This window comes from Alosa alosa, chromosome 14 (assembly GCF_017589495.1).
Source record: "Alosa alosa isolate M-15738 ecotype Scorff River chromosome 14, AALO_Geno_1.1, whole genome shotgun sequence".
Lineage (NCBI taxonomy): Eukaryota > Metazoa > Chordata > Actinopteri > Clupeiformes > Clupeidae > Alosa > Alosa alosa.
Window position 1 is genome coordinate 31,276,999 of NC_063202.1, and position 20,766 is coordinate 31,297,764.

The 20,766-nt window shown below is 45.9% G+C and overlaps 1 protein-coding gene across 19 annotated transcripts in view; it reads left to right on the forward strand.

The window, feature by feature from the left end:
* Positions 1-729: 729 nt before the first annotated feature.
* Positions 730-20,766, forward strand: part of LOC125307129 (liprin-alpha-1-like) — a 47,669-nt gene continuing 27,632 nt past the window's right edge. For 9 of the 19 annotated variants that reach the window (XM_048262930.1, XM_048262931.1, XM_048262936.1 and 6 more), the window contains exons 1-6: positions 731-1,762; positions 4,038-4,301; positions 16,992-17,093; positions 18,461-18,625; positions 18,970-19,044; positions 20,295-20,396. In XM_048262930.1, coding sequence (XP_048118887.1) covers positions 4,038-4,301; positions 16,992-17,093; positions 18,461-18,625; positions 18,970-19,044; positions 20,295-20,396 — 708 coding nt within the window. In that variant the 5' untranslated portion in view covers positions 731-1,762. Of the gene's footprint in view, positions 1,763-4,037; positions 4,302-16,991; positions 17,094-18,460; positions 18,626-18,969; positions 19,045-20,294; positions 20,397-20,766 lie in introns of all 19 variants that reach the window. The other 10 variants (XM_048262945.1, XM_048262942.1, XM_048262946.1 and 7 more) reach the window with 3 other exon arrangements.

The following is a 20,766-nucleotide window of genomic DNA, read 5'->3' on the forward strand; positions in this document are numbered from 1 at the left end:
AGTTGAATTCCTCACAGGTGACACCTGTGCCAGTGTTCTGATTAGCCTGGGAACTGCTCTGAGAACTACTTAACGAAAGCAGCTGGCTATTATGACATCACAGCCCCCATTCAAGTCTATGGGGGGAAAATACACTTTTAATTACAAATATCTCAAAAAGTATAAACTTCTCAAAAATGGAAAACGGATAGGACTGTAAAGCCTTGGAAGATCTACGGAATGGTGTTTGAACCAAATTTGTACGTTAAGCGGTTTGGGCTGAATAGCACGCACAAAAAGTTAAAAAGAAAAATAATAATAAGAAGATTCCGGATTTCAATAGAGGGGATGCATCCCCTGTAATAATAATAATAATAATAATAATAAAAATAATGAATAGGCTAGATCATAATCTAGGCTATCCAAGACTTAAAGAATGTTAATAAACGCCAACACATTAATCATCATGGAGAGGAAGGCTAAGCTTCTGCATGTAGGCTTGAACGTATGATTGTGTTCATGCTCCTTGCTTTAGGATGTGGGGCTGATATTTGCTTTCAGATCTAAATAAATTCACTTCATGGGGCTTTGCATGGTCAGCTTTTTGTCTGTAGCGTTCAGATACAGGTGTCTATATATATTTTGTTTTTTATTTAATTTGAGTCGGCCTACCCTATGCTAGACCCCACGGGCCCCACATTCGCTTATGGCCATTTGCTTTGAGACTGGAGCTACTCTGCGTGCGCTCCCTCGAGCCGAGCCACGTACCAACGTCACCAGCACGCACTGACTTTTCTGGAGAGCAGGAAACGGCAGATAGCACTAGTGACTTCTCCGCCGACCGGGAGAGGGACGGCTATCATCGATCAGGATTTCGGGAAAACCGAGATTCAGAGGCTGTCCTATGCTGGATTAAATTATTTCAAAGTGTGCGAAACCAACATGATTGCGGATAACTACATTTTACACGGCGGATCTTGTATTTAGGACACAGATCATAAGTTTTCCTGGTCTCCGTGAGCTCCAAGGTTTCTTCTGGATCTAGATAGCTGTCTGCTTTTCTTTTTGCTCCTTTCTACTTGGTGACGCGGCTCAACAGCAGAGAAGTGGTCTAACGTTAGAAGAAATACCGTTGGATGTTAACTTTTTCACAACGTTGCCTTAAGTACTTATTGCGTCATTTGTTGGTGCACCGAATGCACTTTTGGGGCCTTACTTATTTCAGCACCGGAAAATTGTGGGATTCCCTCGCCATCAAATGAGTTGGCTAGTGTTAGCTTGTTAGCATCAAAGCTAGCGGTGTTTAGCTTAGTAGCTAGCTGGCTTGCTATTGACATACGGGGGTTGGCTAAATATAAGTTTAAATACGTGGTTACAGTACTCATTTTTGACATATTATGTTGTATTATGACCACAATGGCGAGTCATGCTAGAAGTTAATTTATGTCAAACACAATTGCCAGTACAGCAAAACCATGCAATATATCCAAATACCCAGATAGCAAGCTAGCACTTGATTCAGATAATTGTCCAATGTTGGTCTGGTTTGTGAGGCCTCTGGATTTTTTCCTTCGTGTGGCGAACATTTCACAGACCGATTTCTTTTTTCTCAGTTGATGGATTTTATGATTTTTTGATGGCTTTGAGGATTATCACAACTTCACCGTTAGATGTGAGGCCAAAACAAGAGTAGGATAACCGGTCTCAGATTACATTTCAGATAACGAACTGTTCCTGAAAACAAAAGAAAAGTGGACTTGACGGATATCTAAACAGTGCGAAGGTAAAACTACATGTTGATATTGGGTAGCATACCTTGATTTCGACTGTTAATAGTTATGTGAGCCATTCCAGGGAATCTATGTTAGACATCTATTTTAGGTATAATGTTAAGAGTGATAAGCGTTAACATAAGTGTTTGGAGAGCTCATTCTAGTTCGGTTATGGTCGGCCTTTTAATCTGGTTATAATAACTCTTCACATAATTACATTAGTTAACGTTATATTACAGGTCATGTGGGTATGTCACCTCCTTTCTTATTTCTCACTCTGTCTTATAATTGAAGTGATGAGAATAATGTATCTTAATTTATACTTGTCTTAATTGGGTTAGGTAGGTGTCTTCAACGCTAGCCTTGTTGTTTGCGAGTCAGACTGCTAGCAGTTTATGTGTAACGTTAGTAGCCTAATCATTCATTGCACAAAACCCCAGCACAGTTTAGACAGAGCATTTGTTATTTCTTCCTTCTCTATATCGATCTTATTTTGTCGAATAAAGTAAATCGATAACAGGGATGTTAAATAAATTAAGGTAGAATAGTTTATAGGGGAGATATAGTTTTCACTCTAAAAGTACATCGCAGCTAGATTAAGTTTTTTCGTTTAATTTCATCGTACACGTGAGATTCGTTTATTTTGCGATATTTTCAGCTGTGTGTGTAGTAACGTGGGTGCTTTTCCTTCAGAGATAGGTCACGAGGATATAGATGATAAGAATGTGATAGTTGCTTAACATTAATCCGAGAGGCCTTTGAGACCGTGGTCTCTAGTTTCTCCTCATTCAGTTCCTTTGCCACATGAGGACAAAATGATGGTTAGCCACTGTTAAGATTCCGAGGCAAGGCTACAGTAGGGCATGACAGCAGTGGTCAATTTGCAGGCAGGGGAAAGAGAAGCATCCTCCTAGTGCCATCTGTCAATCTGTCTCGTGCGGCTGAAAGTATAGCCCCTCCCCCTTCAGTGATCTTCATTGTGGTGCTTTCGTCGCTTGACCTCGTTATGAGAGCACAGCAGCGGAGTCCATTTGCCTAGTGAAATTAGGGTAACCCTTTTTCCTCTCCAGGCTTGTGATACCTAACTGCTAGTCTTGCAGGATTTGACAGGTCGGGATGAGGGTTATGATGTCATTGGTTGGGGTGGGTCGGGGGTATGCTATTGCTGTTGCCTGGGTAGATTCCTCAGGATACATTGAATGGATGCTATCAGGATTGCAAGTGGGCACTGAACTGAAAACAATAGATTTTGAATACTGGTGCCTTTGGGATTTTCCCCCCTCACACTTTAGCCCACTCACACTTTAGCCCATTCATCCAATTTTGAATGCATCCATGATGATATATTGAAGCTCTGGTTGCTTAAGTCTTCTTATATGATCGACCTCTGAATGTCTGGATAACCATCCCAAGAGATCCAGTGACACAATTAAGCGTCCCTTTGTTTAATGGGGGGCTTGGATATGCTGTATGTTTAATTCCACCATAGAGGAAGCTAATCGTGTAGTGTGCTTTTTTCACTGTCCATGCTGGTCTTTTGACAGTGTGCGTGGAGACAGCAGCCAAGCTCTTTGGAATGTGCTGTTTAGCTTCACATCATGGCCAGCCTGCCTTCACTTTGAGTGTTGGTCAGAGTAAGAGGTCTGTTCTTTGAGCTAGTGATGTGTTCTGTAGATCTGTCAATCAAAACAGATTGAACCCTTTTCCTGCTGTTAAATCCAGTTATTATATTATGTAAGTGTGAATTTGGGAAGTTTGCATGATGAGATGTCTTATAAATAAATACATAGTGAATAAAGATTGCTGATTCTGCCAAGAACCACTCTCAATAAAGATTTGTTAAGAAAAAATGAAGTGAGTAGAGAAAGGTCCTAGACCATGATGTACTGTCATTTCTCACTTCAGTGGAGCAGCAAGGTACTGCTGCATTCACACTTGAAGAATTCAAAAGGAGGCCCTACTGGTGCAGGGCAGGTTCTTCCTTTCACACCTTCAGTGACCGTGCCATATGTTTGTGTTGTCAACATTGGGGGGCAGGCACATCTCAAAGCAAAAAAGGAAGAGTAGTAGCTCAAACTACCAATTCAGTCAACCCTACCTTCAGGTAGTTGTAGTAAATGGTTGTGAGTTATCTACGGACATAGAGTGGGGCAGCGGTCTCTTTGCTGCCTGACAATTGTTGTCACAGGTTTGAATACTGAACATGCTATTGCGTGTCTTAAACACCAGTCTCTGCACTTAACATATTACATTTCCCATGCCATGCCTGATGGTTGTTTCTTGCAGATGATGTGCGAGGTGATGCCCACCATCAGTGAGGCAGAGGTGGGCCCTGGGAATGGCAGCGGCAGGGGCTCTGGGTCCCCGCTGCAGTCCGACTCCGAGGGCCACTTCGAGTCGCTGATGGTGTCCATGCTGGAGGAGAGGGACCGGCTCCTGGAAACCCTGCGGGAGACCCAGGAGAACCTGGGCCTGACCCAAAGCAAGCTGCACGAAGTTAGCCACGAGAGGGACTCCTTACAGAGGCAGCTCAACTCGGCTCTGCCCCAGGTAAGACGCTCTGTGTTGAGTCCACCCAGGTTGCAGCAGGCAGGATGGAGCTCTGCCCTGGGTGCAAAAGGTTCTTTTTGTGTGGGCTGGTTGAGCATTCACTGTTGTAGTGTTGTCACGATTTCTGATGAAGATAAGTTTGGTCATGCTAGTTCCAAGGTCATAGTTGCTTGTGTCAGACAAATGCTGAACTAGCCTTTTGTAGCAAACACAAGAGTATTTGACATCCACCATTTAAACTCATTTTTCTAATGTTGGAGTGTTTGTGGGGTTATGATTTTACCCCTTAACTCTCCCTTGGATATCTTCAGAGAGAACACAAAAGCATGCTACTCCAATATTAACCATGGTCAGAGTTCAGGGAGAAGGGTTATGTAGTGTATTTCAACAGTTGGATCAAAGACAATATATCAGACCATGGTCTTCAACAGATGGCCAAACTGATTTAGGACGAAGGACTGAGGACCTTGTGAGTGAGGAAGCTAGAATTTCAGCCATTGTCTGTGGCCATGGTCCCCGGAGACCTTAAATGAAGGGTTCATGTTGGTCATATCTGTTTTTGTCTTTACATGGTCTGCACGAAGCTGTGGAGGTACTAGTATGTCTAAACAAACAGCTCCCCCTTCAGATGTGGCGGTCAGCTTTTCTCAACCTTCTCAGCAGTCTCTCAGCTTCACCTATGAAGAGGGTGAAGTAAGCTATGTAGATTGTCCCCACCGATTAGCGAGACATTTTGTTATCTCCGTTACATCATCTGAGATTAAGAGAGTGCTATCTTTCAAACACCTCTAAGGGCTATAATTGATTCACATGCTAAGTTAGTCATGACTGTGTTATGGTTTGCATTTCTTTAAAGAGCCCTTAATGTTTGCGTCGGCGTCAGGCTGTTGGGATTTGCCCTCTTGGTTTACTAGAGGAAAACCTTTAGAACAGAACCTGATGAGAATAGCACATGAGCTGTCACTCCAGCTTCTGTGGGCCCAACAACGTCTGTTTATGTTTCCTGTGAGTGTGTTTCCTCCCCATGTATATTTAGCCATTATGTCCAATCTGGATGCATTGAAGGGGTTTCCTGCCAGCCCTATTTTGGACCGTTTTGCCCAGCTTTATACAGCAGCTCTATGGGAGAGTAGAATGCAGTTAGAGGGCTTGCAGTGCTCGGAAGGAATGTGTTGTGGAATACCTCCATAGTCAGTTTTACTTTGATCTGTGTGTGTGTGTGTGGGGAGATAAAGAGAACGAGTCTCTTGTAAATTAGAGTATTCAACAGCAGTGTTTGTAAGGCCTAAACACTGTCTTTCAATCACATGTGTCTGCACACCTGTTTGGAAATGGTTTTGTCTGTGCAGCAAGTTCAAGCTTGCATTTTGAATATTTTTTTTACTTTTAGAAAGTAGGTCTGACATAAGGAACCCTATCTATAACTATAGGGCATGATTCATAATTCATTGTAGCAGTAATTCTTCATGAAAATGAAAGGTGATGAGTCGTATTTATTTATTTATTTTAGAAAAGGTCTAATGTTGAATGTCCATGCTACACTGCTGCACAGTTGCCCATGTAGTCCAGGCGATGAGAAAGAGCCCACATTCAAATTCTTGAGATTGTGATATAGAGTGCTGGGGTTAGAAATGAGCTCCCTCCTCCTCGCCTTGTGGTTTGGATGTTGTGAGATATTTTAGAATGATCCAGTGAAGCCTTGTAGAGAGCTTTGGCAGCACACAATGCCTCTTTCTGAAAAACAGAGAGATGGGTAAAAACTGATGAACGGGAACTAAGACACAGATTGAGACACGCGCAGGGAACTCAGAAGAGATCAGTGAGAAGTGTGTTTATTGGGGGATGGAGGAAAAAAACTGTCTCTACTTTTGCTCTTTGGCCAGTTATTGAATTAGAGATGAATGACTGCATACTGTAATTGGCAGTTCTTGTACAATTGCAGAAATAAATGGCGTGTAGGCCTCTAAATCTGTTTTGTTGAGAAGCACATGCACACTCTGGACAATTCCCCAGGCAGGAGCAGTCTCTCTCTCCCCCTCCCTCCCTCTCTCTGCAGGGATGTTCTGGCCTTCACACAGACTAATAAATGGCACCACGGAGAGAGGAGAGCGGGCAGGAATGTGTATGTGCAGAAGTAGAGGAGGCGTGTGTGTCTGTGCGCAGAAGTGAAGGAGGTGTGGGTGGGGGAGGACATTTTGGCATTCACAAGAGGGCTGGCAGACATGTGAAGCTTGAGGGCCTTAAAGTAGCTGCCACCCATCTCTAACTGTTATTTGTTTTATTGTTTAATCTGATGAAATGGATTTATGAAAATGTCATTTGTGATGCGCTTGGTTTTCAAAGCCAAAGCAAGGTTGGGCAAAGGTCTTGATTTCAAAGGACTTGCAGGTAAAGGATCATCTGCTTGGTCAACAGAGCACTCCCAGTTGAAATAAGATCAGACTTCTTTTCACGAGAGTTTGCTATGTGTTTGGTAGCACTGCAGGCTCCACCATCATGGTTACTGTCTCAGCCCAAAGGCGTCAACGGGTAGAGAAATACTTTGGCTGGAAAGGCTAAGTGCGTCTTCAACGTTGTGGGACAGAACAGTGCGTGAATCAGTAGGAGGGTTTACATGGACAGTTTTAAAAAAATAAAATGTAGTCATTTCAGTTGAACTATTCCAACTGAAAGATTTGTGCCATCTGTTTACATGGAGTATGTTCTATTCCAATCAGGTGCACAAGCACTGGAATCTTTGATCGGAATAGTCATTACTGCTTTACTTTTCCTTGAAGCTACAGCAGGCAACCCAATTGACGAATGGCTGTTCAATCGGAATAAATATTTATTCTAAATTTATTCTGATTCACTCATTATTCTGATTCTAATTGGATAAATTGTCCATGTAAACCCACCTACTGGTAAAAATTGCGAGAAACTACGATTAATCTGACTCCATGAAATCAATAAATTGACCATCAATAGTATTCCAAGGAGCCAAGTAGGCTAGTGCCACAATGGTGGCGATATAGGCATGGGGGAGAGAGGGTGGCAAGCTAGAAGCAAGATCTAAATAAGAATTCAAGTTATTATGCAGGCTACAGTAAAGTTCTTCATCTACAACTATGCACATATTTTAATGAAACTATGATTATTTTGCTACTCACATTGCAAGCATTAATTCAAGACCAAACATGAATATGCTACATTGATGCATTTACAGATAATTTGAGATTCTTTTTGTTACAATGGAGGGGGGGGGTTATAGGCAGGAAGTCAGGTGTCAAAAGTCTGTATAGTAATCAGTTTAACTTTGGCCAGACCAACTGTGTGGGGGTCAAACAATGAGTTTTTGTGCGATTAGGGATCGTCTAATAACATGCCATATGGCTTCCAGGCCAAACGCTGGGGTAAATATTGTGGATTTCAGTATTTTCCAACATTACAGTTAAGCCATAAAACAGAAATATCCAGCACATGATTTTATGAAGGGATATCTCTGTCCAGTGTCCAGATAATTGCAATCTGCTGTCCATTGACTGGAAGTAAGAGTAGTGTCCTCATTCTTTGTTTTCAAGTGAGTTATGTAAACCTGACCCACTTCTGACCCCTGTTGTTTAAGGTGAGTAATAGGATGGTACTGTGCCACTGTCGGAAGCCTTCAACTGGCTGCTCAGGTTATGTGAGTGTGGTTGTGTTGTCACCTCACTTTGTCCTGCCTTTAATGTGGTGGCCTAGTAAAAGAGCTGGACATGGTGAGCTGTACCCTCAAGGAAAGTGTGTGTGTGTGTGTGTGTGTCAGCCCATAGTAGGAGAGGGTGGTGTGAGTGTGCATAGACTCTTAACATCCTGTCTTGTCGTGAGAGCCTTTTAAATAGATAGCTCCTATGGCCTTCTCTCGCCCTGCCTTCCTGGTTTTCTTTCACTCTCTCTCTCTCATTCTCTTTCTCTTTCTCTTTCTCTTGCTCTCCCTCTCTCACCCCCTCCCTACTCAAAGAACTGAGAGAGAAGAGACAGCCTGACCACCAAAACCACAGATCAGCAGTCTTCAAACACACCAGCCCCCCTCTGAGCTCTCTCTGCCCCCTTGGTGGCCCTCCCATATACTCCTGGAGAGCTTGACCCGTCGGGGTGTGGAATGCTCCGGCATTCCGAGGTGGCAGGGTCGTGTGTGAGAGTAAGAGGGTGTGATGCCTCCCATCACGTCTCCGGGCGACCTTTTGTCTGTGTGTGTGTGTGTTGAGGCTGGATGGTTGGTCTATGGTCTCTGAATGTGAGAATGTCACCCATTCTTTGGTGCATAGCATGCTCCCCAGTAAAGCACTCTGGGTGCACAGCAGCTCCTCCAAGTCCTGCCAGGGGGCCAGCTGTAGACCCCCATGTGCACGGCGCACAGCTGAGCGGGTTTATTTGAAGCGCTCTCTTTGATTGGGCTAATTGCGCCGCACTGGAGTGCGTGGCTCGTTAAGTGTGTGGTTTGGTTGAAGTGGGGTCGTCGCCTAACCCTTAGCCTTCCTGTACATCTCTCTCTCTGTCTCTCATTCTCTCGTTCCCTCTGTTTGTCTCTTATCACCCTGGTTCGGTGAGAGCACAGCGATCTTTAAATGGAGATGGCCCAGTGGAAGCTTTGTACTGCTGGGAAAGCACAGCCCACTTCACGTGACTTCTCCCTCTTTCTTTATTTATTTATTTCTTTCTTTCTTTTCTCTTTCTGTGTCTCTATTGTCTGTCTCTTTAAGTAATTGGGGTGAGCGAAAATAAAGTGGGAGGGAAAGAGGGTGTGAGTGCTAGCAAGTCTGAGAGCTCTCTGGCTGCTTCTCTGTCGGTCTTGTGATCCTCGTCCAGAAGCAAGGGAAGGGTGACTCAAAACGAGAGGGGTGGAAGGAGAGGCTGAAGTGTCCAAAACAAAAGGCGAGAACGCTACATGGTCTCTTCTTTGGGATCTTCATTTTCCCCACACACTTAAGAATTCTTCCCCACAACCCCACACTCTCCTTACAGCCACAGGCTTGTCACCTCCAGAGCTGTAGCAAAGGACTTCACTTTTGGAGTTTAGTCAGTTTGTTCAGTGGCCATTAAAGGGGGGGGTTATTGATTTTCCTGCAAAATCCAGCCGGCTGTATGCTGTGTGTCCATGGAAAGTCTGACGGTGAAATTCCATTTACGCTTGTGTGTGTGAGGGAGGGAGAGAGAGAGAGAGAGAGAAAGAAAGGGAATGAGATCGAGTGTTTTTTTTCCATGCAGTGAAAATATGAGGGAGCAGTGCCAGCCATGGAAGCTTGGTCTGGTTTGAGTGGGGATGGTTCTGGGGGAGGCCTAGCCTGTGCCACTAATGCATGCTGTAGACTCATCAGCTGAGCGGTTAGGGTCCCAATCACTTTGCTCACTCCTTTATGGGAATATAGGCAGTATTGTTCAAAGAATAATTTTGAGCTGATTTCCCAGATTCTTCTCTTGTGTATCGGCCTTCCACCCACATGTCTGCAGTATCTGTGGAATATGATGGGGTAGATCCGTGTCAAATTTGTTCATTATTGACATCAAGTGTTGAACCTGTGCCATCCTGTTTTATGGAATGTAACACATCTTGGCCCATTGAATTCATTCAACACTGAGCTACACTGAGTCTCCCGGTAGGTGCTATGTGAGTAAGATCTTACATTGTTTCCAGTAATCCATATGCTATTTTAGCAGCCGTTGTTTAGATAGTGTTCTTGTCAGCCACGCCAGTGCTGTAGTGAGTGATGGCTGTTGTGTCAACAGTGTTTTTTTTCTGTGCTTGGAGATAAAGGGTTCAGTGTCTCAGCTAATCCTAAATCTCTCTGAGACGCAGATCAGTGTAAATTAGAGGGGGGGGGTCCAGCCAGATAATCCAGTATTTCGGAGTGGCTGGGCAAACAGGGTTGAATGTGGTGTTTGTGTGTAGTCCCATAAACGTCTCATGTCAGGCAGTCTGCTCATGACCACACACGCACACATCAATCACCAGCCTTAATTGAAGTTCTGCTATCAAAGCAGCAGTGGTAATACTCTATACTGTATTTTAGAGAAGTCTGGTGGGATCAAGTATCTCAAAGAAATGAGCTTTAGGCCTAGATGTTGTTGTGCTTAGCTTGCATGTATTTGTGTATCCAACCACAGCATTTCCAATAATGTGGATGGGGTCAATGGCCTTTCTGTAGGGCAAGGTTCTTGCCTCTGGTAGCGACCTTTGTTTTTAGTATGTGTGTGTGTGTTGTGTATACTTATAACCTGTGTGTGTGTTTGTGAGTGAGTGTTAGCATGTGGGAAAAGGAAAAGCTTCTTACTGCAGAGCTCTATCCTCCCAAGACCCAGCTGAATGGTGAACACAGGGCAGACACACACACACACACACTCACACACAGATACACAATACATTCCACTGCTCTGAGGCTAGCAAATATCCCCTTTATATATCTGAGGCCTAAAAAAAAGGTAATTATAGTGGAATGCACTATGTACTGTAACAAATGCGACACTGCTTCAGATCCAAACATAGATGGATGAGGAGATACAGGATGGTTGCCAGCATGCTCCTTTTATGTACAGGACTTGGTGAACAGCATTATTTTACCAAGCTTCTACTAGATGGTATGAAGGGATAAGCAGGTACTTACAATAAAAACAAGATGGTGATAGACAGACTGAGACAGAGAGAGCGAGAGAGATATGTTTAGAGGAGAGAATGGAGAGAGAGAGAGAGGGCAAGATAGAGAAACAGAGCAGGAGACACAGACAAACACAAAAAGAGAAAGGGAGAGAGAGTAGGAGAGAGAGACAGACAAAGGCTGGGTTGTTCCAAGCGCCGTCACTGGAGTTTACCAAGGCCGCCTCGATGCCAGATGTGAGTTTAAATAGCTGGCTTAAAGAGACCCGCACGCTCGCTGGAGCCACAGCACCGAACCAGCGCAGGCAGCAGGGGCTGAAATGGCCACAGGCCCAGCTTAACTCAGCCCAGACCCACTCTCAGTCTAACACACACACACACACACACACACACACACACAAACACACACACACAAACCTTCACCGTCACACGTGTACATGCGAATACATGCACATGCGCATACCCACACACCTCAAACCCTCTCTCTCACTCTAAAACACACACACACACTTGCAAGCTCACACACACCAGACCCTTTGACGGGGCCCCTCAGAGCACAGTGCACCCACAGCCTGAGGCCCTCTCCTGCAGCAGTAAAGTCAAAGCCCTGCTTCACCGGAAGAGAGGGGGATTATATATGAGGGACGGTAGGACCCAGCATGCAGTGAGGCAGAAGGAGAGACTCCTTTCACTCCCCACCCCGAACCCCCAGAACCCATGGTAGTGACAGGCAGCCCATGGCTGTACATTTAGTGATTTAAGAAGAAGGAAGGGCAGGAACGACGGAGACGTTGCTGATGAGGTAGCCGGAGGTGGAGCGAACTCCCTTTTTTAAAGGAGGAAGTGGAGTTTCACTGGTAAATAGAGGTACTGTCTCATTTTTTTTCTAGCCTGAAACTTCTTGGAAAGATAAACAAATAAAGAAGCGAAAACAATAGCCTTGTCACCAAAGAGAGCATCTTGACAGGCTCACACTTGGCACACACAGAGGACGACATGTCAAAACTCCAGTCAGCCATAGCGACTCACACTGCTTTTGTGCACTCTCTCCCTGAGAGCTCAACCGGGCCCCTTTGCATGGCCGTGTGTGTGTGTGTGTGTGTGAGTGTGCGTGCATGCATGCAGCATGAACCCTAGGCATAAGGGGTCGGGGTGACAGACAAGCTGCTCGTCTGTAACCTCATCCTCCATGCTTTTACCTGCATAACATCTGCCTAGCGACAGCAAGCCAGAGAGAGAGAGCGCCAGCACAAGTCTCCGTCATTACGACTCCGTCCTTCACCGTACATATTTCATGAGTAGTTAAGGATAAGCTTTATGCGTGTGTTTGAATAGTCTGAATTGCCTGCCTACTTATTTCTGTAAGCACGTGTGAGCCGTTCTTTATTGCCTTTGTAAGCATCTGTCCGTCAGCATTATTATGCGGTTAAACACTGTTTTGTTGTTGATTCTGAGGGTCCAGAAAAGGAATAATAAACCTGAGTGTGGGAAGACCAATGAAAGCGGTCATGTGCTGGGTTTGTGTCTGCCAGGCAGTCGGTCTGCAAGCTCTGACCTGTAACACCCCCATCTGCCAAGAGGGTAACATACCCCCCCACACACACGCACGCACGCACGCACGCACGCACGCACGCACCTTCCCCCGACCGTCTGGCGCGACAACAAGGCCCTTCCCTAGTAGTCTCCCCCTTCCCCACACCCCTCGGGCTCTGAAAATGATCTGCGCTCGCTGCTGGGGAAACGGGAGAAGCACCCCAGTGTCGGCTGCAGCCGCCATGACGCCCAGTCCTCCCTCTGGTGGCCTCTACTGCAGCCCCATAAAAGCACAGAGAGACATTGGGCGCAGACTCACATGGAGCTAGGGAGAAAAGCAGAAGGGGGCTAACATTCATATACAGTAGATGCTTTTACTTTTAAGTGAGACTCACCTTTTTGATATCAAATAGGTCACCTACAAGATTTAGTGCAGATCCGAGGAGGCATTATTATGGGGGGGACTAGAAGAAACTGATGACTAGAAGTGTGCTAGAAGATACACAAACCTCTACCTCTGTTTAGCTGAACATTCTCAGTTTACTCTCGATTTCCAAGGGCCGTAAGCACTGGTGAATTTGTTCATTAGAGCAGCCATTGGTTGGCCTGCCCCATTTTTAGCCTTTATTGAACAGGATAATGATTGAGGGAGAGAGATGAGGGTTCGGGAAATGACCTCGCCAGACTCGGACCTGGGTCCCTGTGTGCATTGAGCCTGTTGCCCCATTCGTGGTAGGGGCACTGATGCTACCACTGCGCTACTGAGTCCCCATTTACACCTCGCTGTCTGACAATTGGATTCGAATCCCCAACCTGCCATTGCGAGTCTGTCGCTTTGGATAAAAGCGTCTGCTAAATATCAGGCAACTTCAACTTTGAATCAGGGATGCAAATAGGAAAGCAAAAAGTTCAGAGACAGACCGTTTGGGAAGGAAATGCACCGTCAACGCTGAACTGTTTCAATATCAAGTCTTGTGAAGGCCCAAATCCGTCCTGCTGGTAGGAGAAAATGCAGGACGACAGTGCAAGAATTGCTGACAGATAACGAGTATATGTCCTTTGCACAAGGCTCTTGTGAATGTACTTTGTATACTTAGTAGTTAGATGCCTTTTTTTTTTTTTAAGCAAATTACAATTTATTTAAAAGGCAAGGCACTTGCAAACATAATCTATTAATTGAAGCTCTGAGAAATACACAATTAATGTCCTGTAATGTGATCTGTTAGCCAGACCATAATAAGCGGGCCAGATAGGAACACTGATGCTTCATTACTGTCATAGTAATATCCAACCCACCAGCTCTTTTGTCCCTGCAGAAAGGAAGCATTTAAAAGGTACATGATTGAAAACCTGCTTGCCCTGCAGGAAGATATAGTATTGGTTGGAGGAAGCCAAATAGTCTGTGTAGGAATGGCTGTAGCCTGCAGCATCATTCTCTACACGTTTCAGTGAACAAACCAGCAATGTAGCCTAGTGCTTTTAAATGACATGTTTTTATTAGGATATGACAGACGCCAAGTAGGAGGTTTAAACAAACTGCATTCATAAACACCCTGGTAAACCTGGTTTTATTACAGAAGGTAGAGTTCCAAAGTTCACGTAGGAAACCTCTGAGCTGCCAATTTCTGATAATGGAGTCATTTGTTTTCCTAAACCTAAACTTTATTTGGTCACAAACTAAGGAAGATTGATTATTAGGCTATATTTAGTCGAAATTGGCCAAGTTCTCTCTTGACCTCCTGATTGGTCAGCTAGTGTGTGATGTCACTGGTGGGGGGTGGGTGATGGGTGACAGACAGACAGGCAGGCAGAGTGAAGTGGAAATCTTTATCCTCCATGCTTTATTCTCCCTTAAGCTTTCCCCTCTTTGTCACTAAATCTCTACTGTGCCATGGCACCAGGTCATCGTTTTTTCCTTCCTACAGAGAAACCTGCTGTCACTGAATACAGTAGCCTACGTCACAAACATGGCATACCTGTCTACTCTTGACCCTTTTTCTTGTAAGCAAATTACCTCACTGTGTGTGTAGGCCTACCAGTTTATGTACCTGTGTGTTCTGTTTTGAGATAAACCCTTGTGGGTAAATAGTTATTTTAATGAACTGGCTCTGCTGGTGCTCCTCGCTCTTGCGTAAAGCACCACCCAGGAAGGATGAGTCACCCGTGATGATGGTGTAACACTAAGTGGTCCTGGGTTACCGCGTGCGTCTGAGCAAACAGACGCTGCACCACCTGTTTTTCCATGACTGGTATTTGTCTGCTGCCCTGATTGCAGGTCATCAACGTACGCTCACGTTATCCTCTCTCTCTTCCGTCTCCCTGTCCCTCTCACTTCATTTATCTCTCTCTTCCGTCTCCCTGTCCCTCCCTTCCGCTTCTCTCTCTCTTCTGCCCTTCATCACCAGCTCCCTCGCTTTTAATTGTGCGTACGTGTGCTTTTTTGAAGTTTTGAAGTGACACCCAACGAGCTCTGTTGCTGTCACTGTTTCATCTGTTTGGGATATGACGCCACCTGTTTGTGTGGCCCCTAGAGTGGAGTGGGATCCACCTTCCTCCCCCGCTGCTGTTTGGCCCTCATCCCATTACAGGAGATCTGGCTCTCTGTCTGGTCATGGGCTCATCCCCCCGTTATCTCCAAATGTGGCTGACGTGAATAGAGGCCATTGTCTGCCGCAATTAATTTCTCCAGGCCGCTAGCTCACTTGCCGATGCACTACCTGCTGCTGCGGCGGCCGCGGTGTCAGGTTTCAGCAGCGTGGGTCCTCTTTGGCCGAAAATGGCACACGTGACTTCAAATCCAATGGGTAGTCATCAGCTGCTGTGTCTGGAAGTGGGAGAAAGTGTCATTCATGCACCCGGCTGCGTAGTGTAGGCTACTACTGGTAGTGTCTCTTTAAAGCAACACCAAAGAGTTTTTTTGTACCTTGAAATAATGTTTCCAAAATTGTTTCCGTGGTTCATCAACTTGTAACAGGGTGAACGGCACTTCTGCATTCGTTTCGCGGCCCTCTATCGGCTATAACCGCACTATGTAAGTTTGCCAGATCGGGTAGCGGATCTGTAGTTCCATGGAATGAGACATAAGAAACTACAAATTTGACTTGCATCTGATGTCGCAATACATCGTACTTTCATAAAATCATGCAGCATATTCTACCTTGTCTGACATCGTGCCTGTGCTGGATAAACAAATAGCGTGCGTGTGACAGAGGAAAAGTTCTTTGGTGTTGCTTTAAGATTATTTGGCATCAGAGCCCACTTCTAAATCCTTGTGTGTTAGTGTGAATGAATGCATTGAGTGCCCATGGTCCCTTTACTCCCATCTCTAAGGGAGTAGACTTGGTTGGCACTTGCAGAGGAGCTGAGTTAAATATCTGACCGCACCTCAGCCAGTGCCAATCCTCAGCCTCACCTTGCTGTTGGCCTCTCCAAAGCTAAGTCCTTTGCAGTTACCACCTGCAGCCGTGGTGTCAGATATTATGCACACATGATGTGTGTATGCTGCATGACCTCATTCTGACACAGCATAGACTTTCACTGCACAGCGTCTTGGGCTGCCCCCCATATCCCATTTCATGTCATTTCCCTGCCGGAAGCTGTCCTGACTGTCCCCCGCAGGAGGAAGTGAAGAATCTCGTCACTGGCCGCTCTCTAAGGCAGCGAGGCTGCAGTGCTAAGAGGCGGTCGGTTGGTCGGTCGATCGCTGAGTGCTTGTAGGTCACAGTTTACGCTTGTCTGAGCACTCAGCAGGCCACTCAGAGGGACTCATTCACTGCCTCCGCAAAAGATGGCCCCCGATTTGGGTCGTGGAGTGTGAAGAGTGTTGGGGAGTCACAGTCTTGTGGAGAAATCCAATGAAAAAGCCCCGTGCCCAGGCTTTTGTGCTGTTTATTATGCGTTGGCTGCAAAACACACACTTCCCTATGTTAGACACATCCTCTCTAGCACCACTTGTATTTCTATTGCTGTGGTCTGGCTGGCCGCTGGCTTGGACTTTGTCCTTGGGGCTATAAACGTGAGTCACACACATTCTTCTGGAGCAATCATGCATCTAATCTGCTGAAAACATATTTAGCAAAGTGACTATCACACTCATAAGCAAGCAATAGGCCTATATGCAAAAAGCTGTGTTTTTGTTTGGATAGAAGAATGAACACAGTCCATAGATGTTCCGTATGATTATTAGCTGTGGCTTTGTGACAGTAGTGTTGTGTTTGACTGGTCAGGGGAGGGCATGGTGATATAGATGTTATTTCACCTTCCGCCACCGCTTGACTCCTCACAATTGCCATTTTTTTACTGTCCGTTTGTTTTTATGTTGTCTTGCTTTGTTTGTGTTGACTTTGTAAAGTGACCTTGAGTCTGAGAAACGCGCTATATAAATAAAACATATTATTATTATTATTATTTATTATTATTATTATTATTATTATTATTATTATTATTTGGGTGGGAGCGCTCTTGTTAGAGTGTATTTTTGGGAGGAATGTGTTTGTGGAGCTGTTGGGGCCTGACTGGATGGTGTTGTGCTCTGTCACTGTGTTCAGGAGTTTGCAGCGCTGACCAAGGAGGTGAACATGTGCCGCGAGCAGCTCCTCGAGAGGGAGGAGGAGATCGCCGAGCTGAAGGCCGAACGCAACAACACACGGGTAAGAGGAGATTTTTGTAAACACACACACTCTCACTCTCTCTCTCTCAAACAGTATGCATGTGTTATGCTCTCACATAGGTGTTATGGAAAATACAGTCTTGCACAACCATTCCAGCATCTGAGTGAGGTCATCCAATCTCAACCTGTTGGCTAAGTGTCCAAGTGACCCTCCCTGACCTGTAATGACGGTCAGGTTTAGATAGGTTCCTTGGGGTTGTTTATACATGGGTAGGTAAGGCTGCAGCGCTGTAAGGGAAACGAGCCTATTAACCTATGTGCTGTATACTGGAATGTGGCTCACACTGCCAGCAGTGTAACTCTCTCTGTCACACTCCACACTGTTACACTTACGTAAACTTTTCTGCACTACAGTGAATGGATGTCCCTCTGTGCCTTGTCTTGGTGTTTTGGGTGTGCTTTAGAGGTATGTGGATATGGGTTTGTTTAGAGGCCAAGGCGATGACTGACTGTGTGTTTTTTTGATGATTGGGTTGAATCCCAGTGGTTTTGTGCAAGACTGTGGCCCCCTCTGGTATTTGCTGTGTGGATTAGAAGGCTTTGCTAACGAGAGGGCGACGGAGCACGATGCAGGGTCACCAACGCGGCCCGTCATAGGTTAATCCCCTCGCCACGCTGTCCAGTCAGAATGCCGAGGCGGGGCCCTGCTGCACGGTCCAGGCTGCTATACGTCCAGTTCCCTGCCACTCAAACTCCTTAGGAGCTCCAAAGGCCACTGTGGGCTGTCGTTGGTTAACAACCCTGTCAGTCAAAGCAGAGGGAGGCCCGTGTGTAGGGGGGGTTAATCCAAGTGTGGCTTGCTGCTGCCTGACACACTTGGCACAGACCCAGCGCAGCAGTGTAGTGAGAGATTGAGGGAGAGATGGATGGAGGGAGGGAGGATGGAGGGATTAGAAGGAGCCACAGAGGGGATGAGTTTGGGCTTTGTCATCCTAACGGCCCTGATGGGATCCCGCTGTGCCGCACAGCATGACTGAGTGACAGGAGTGTGTGTGTGTGTGTGTATGTGTGTACGTACGTACGTACGTGTGTACGTGTGTGTCCCAAAACCAGCCCATACACACACATAACAGTGTTCTGCCTTGCATGCAACTCTCTGGAATGCTCTCTCTACTCCTACAAATGTCAGTCACAGACTGACCGGTCATGCACGGTGGCATTCACATTCATCCCTGAGAGCATTCCATTGCATGAAGGTGTTTGCTAGTGTGGTCACGTTAGATGTGCGAATTGCTTGAAACAGATTTGTTGGTTTACAATGTACTTTCTCTTCACTTCTCTTCACTTGTTATCCGTACCGACTGCTACTGACTTCCCTTTTCCCTGTTCCTGCCCTCGTGGCTGTAGTTGCTGCTGGAGCATCTGGAGTGCCTGGTGTCCCGTCACGAGCGCTCCCTCAGGATGACGGTGGTGAAGAGGCAGGCCCAGTCTCCGGCTGGGGTGTCCAGCGAGGTGGAGGTGCTCAAGGCCCTCAAGTCTCTGTTCGAGCACCACAAAGCCCTGGACGAGAAGGTGAGCCATATATATATATATATATATATATATATATATATATATATATTATATATATATATATATATATATATATATATATATATATATATATATATATATATATATATATATATATATATATATATATATCATTGGGTTTGAGGTCAGTTAGAACTTGCATAAGGATGCATAGGGAAATATCTTTTATGTATCAAATCAAAATGTCCAAATGCTCCAAAACTATTGTGAAAAGAGAAGGTCCTTTGCAGCTGCCCTTTGAGATGGTGTGTTTGTGTGTCGTCAGGGAGTTTCTAACATGTGTCCAGGGGAGATGAGTAATCATTTGTGTTTGTGTCTTTCAGGTTAGGGAGAGGCTGCGGGTAGCACTCGAGCGGTGTAGTGCCTTGGAGGAACAGCTGACAAATACTAGCAAGGAGGTATGACACACACACACACTCACAGTCACAGTCAAATGTTCTCTGCTCATGGCTGTCTTAACCAGCCTTTGGCACATGGCCTTCCCAGAGGAATGTGGAGCACTGGTGTCTAATTTGTCCTATAAGTACCTGCTCTGCCTCCATAAGCTAAGCCCTCACTCACAGACCTAGGGCAGGCAGGCAGGCTAACCAACCTCATCAGGACCAACCAGTTTAGCAGAGCTGGCACTGAACAGCAAGAAGAAGCAGCGCTGATGACTCACTGACCTGCCGACAGCTGGGTGTTATCTCTCACCAGCCCCACTCCCTCTTCATCAATAGTGAGCTCATGAATTACAGAGAAGCGCCGGAACATTCCCCTGAGTCAAGGTCTTGCAGGAAGTGTCAACATCAGCATGGCATGGCAGCATTAAAGGGGCGTGTTTCTGTGTGCTGTTTTTAAATCCAGTTCACGCAAGCGCCAACAGTAGTGTAGGCCAAAAAAGAAATTATATCTAATATAATAAAAATAAGTTTGTGTGTCTATTTCTCTTTGGCTGGCGTTCGCTCTCCCTCGCCTCTCTCCAAAGCGAGCCCGTGATGAGATTAAGATTGACAAAAGGGAGCAGGGAGCATGATGGGAGAGTGGCCTACATTTTTTTTTTTTTCTCTCTCTCTGGTGTGTGTGTGTCTGCATGCGCACCCGTGCCCCCATGTGTTTGCAGAATATTCAATAGAAACGCACTCAAACACAGAGGTGAATTACTCAACCAGAAATGATCCAGACCCACTCTGAAGGACTTTGATGCTGGCACGCAGACATGCGCTCTCTCTCTCTCTCTCTCTCTCTCTCTCTCTCTCTCTCTCACACACACACACACACACACACACACACACACACACACACACACACTTTCATACACAAGCACATGTACACTAACACTCATAGTACATGTGTGTTTTGAATAATTCTAAGAACTGCCTGTCTGTGCAGTTAGTCCTCAGTAGGACGTCTGTTTTAAGCTTGTCATATCTGTAAACACACACACACACACACGCTAGTGTGTCAACATTAGTGGAGTCTCTGACAGTATCAGTGTTAAGCTGCTGGTGGTCTGCTGTTGCACTCCACAAATGTCTGCACTCAGCCAAAAAAAGCCTCCTAGCATACAGCCACCATCTGCTCCACTGCCATGGCCTCGCTTTCCCTTTTTCCTGTGGAAGCATGACGTGCGCTGCTCTCTCTTCATCTCCACCGTCTTCCTCACCAGCTCAACTATCTCCGCGAGCAGAACAGTCAGAAGAAGCTGCTGATCGACGGCACGACGGAAATCAACCACAACTCGGAGAGCGTGCCCAGCACAAACGGCAAGGTAAGCTCCACACCCCTCTCCACCCCCACCCCACCCCACCCCACGCCCCTTGGCCCAGAGATATGGGACTATCTGCGTCAGCGACGAGCGTGGCAGATGGTGCTACCCCGCTGTCCACCGACCATTCTGTCCATCCGCTCATCCGTTGGTGCGCGTGCGGTGAGGCCTGATAACGCTGGGCCCTGCAGTACCTGTGCGTGAAGGCGGCCATCTCGATCTTGCTCACGACAATAGCAGCGGCCTGCATAAGACTCCTAACACTGTCCATTGTGTTTGTTCGAACAGGCTATTTTGAAAGGATGAACGCTGTCTAGCCTGGCCAGATCAGATGGTGTAATAGAAGTCATATGAGTCGGGGCTAAGACAGGCG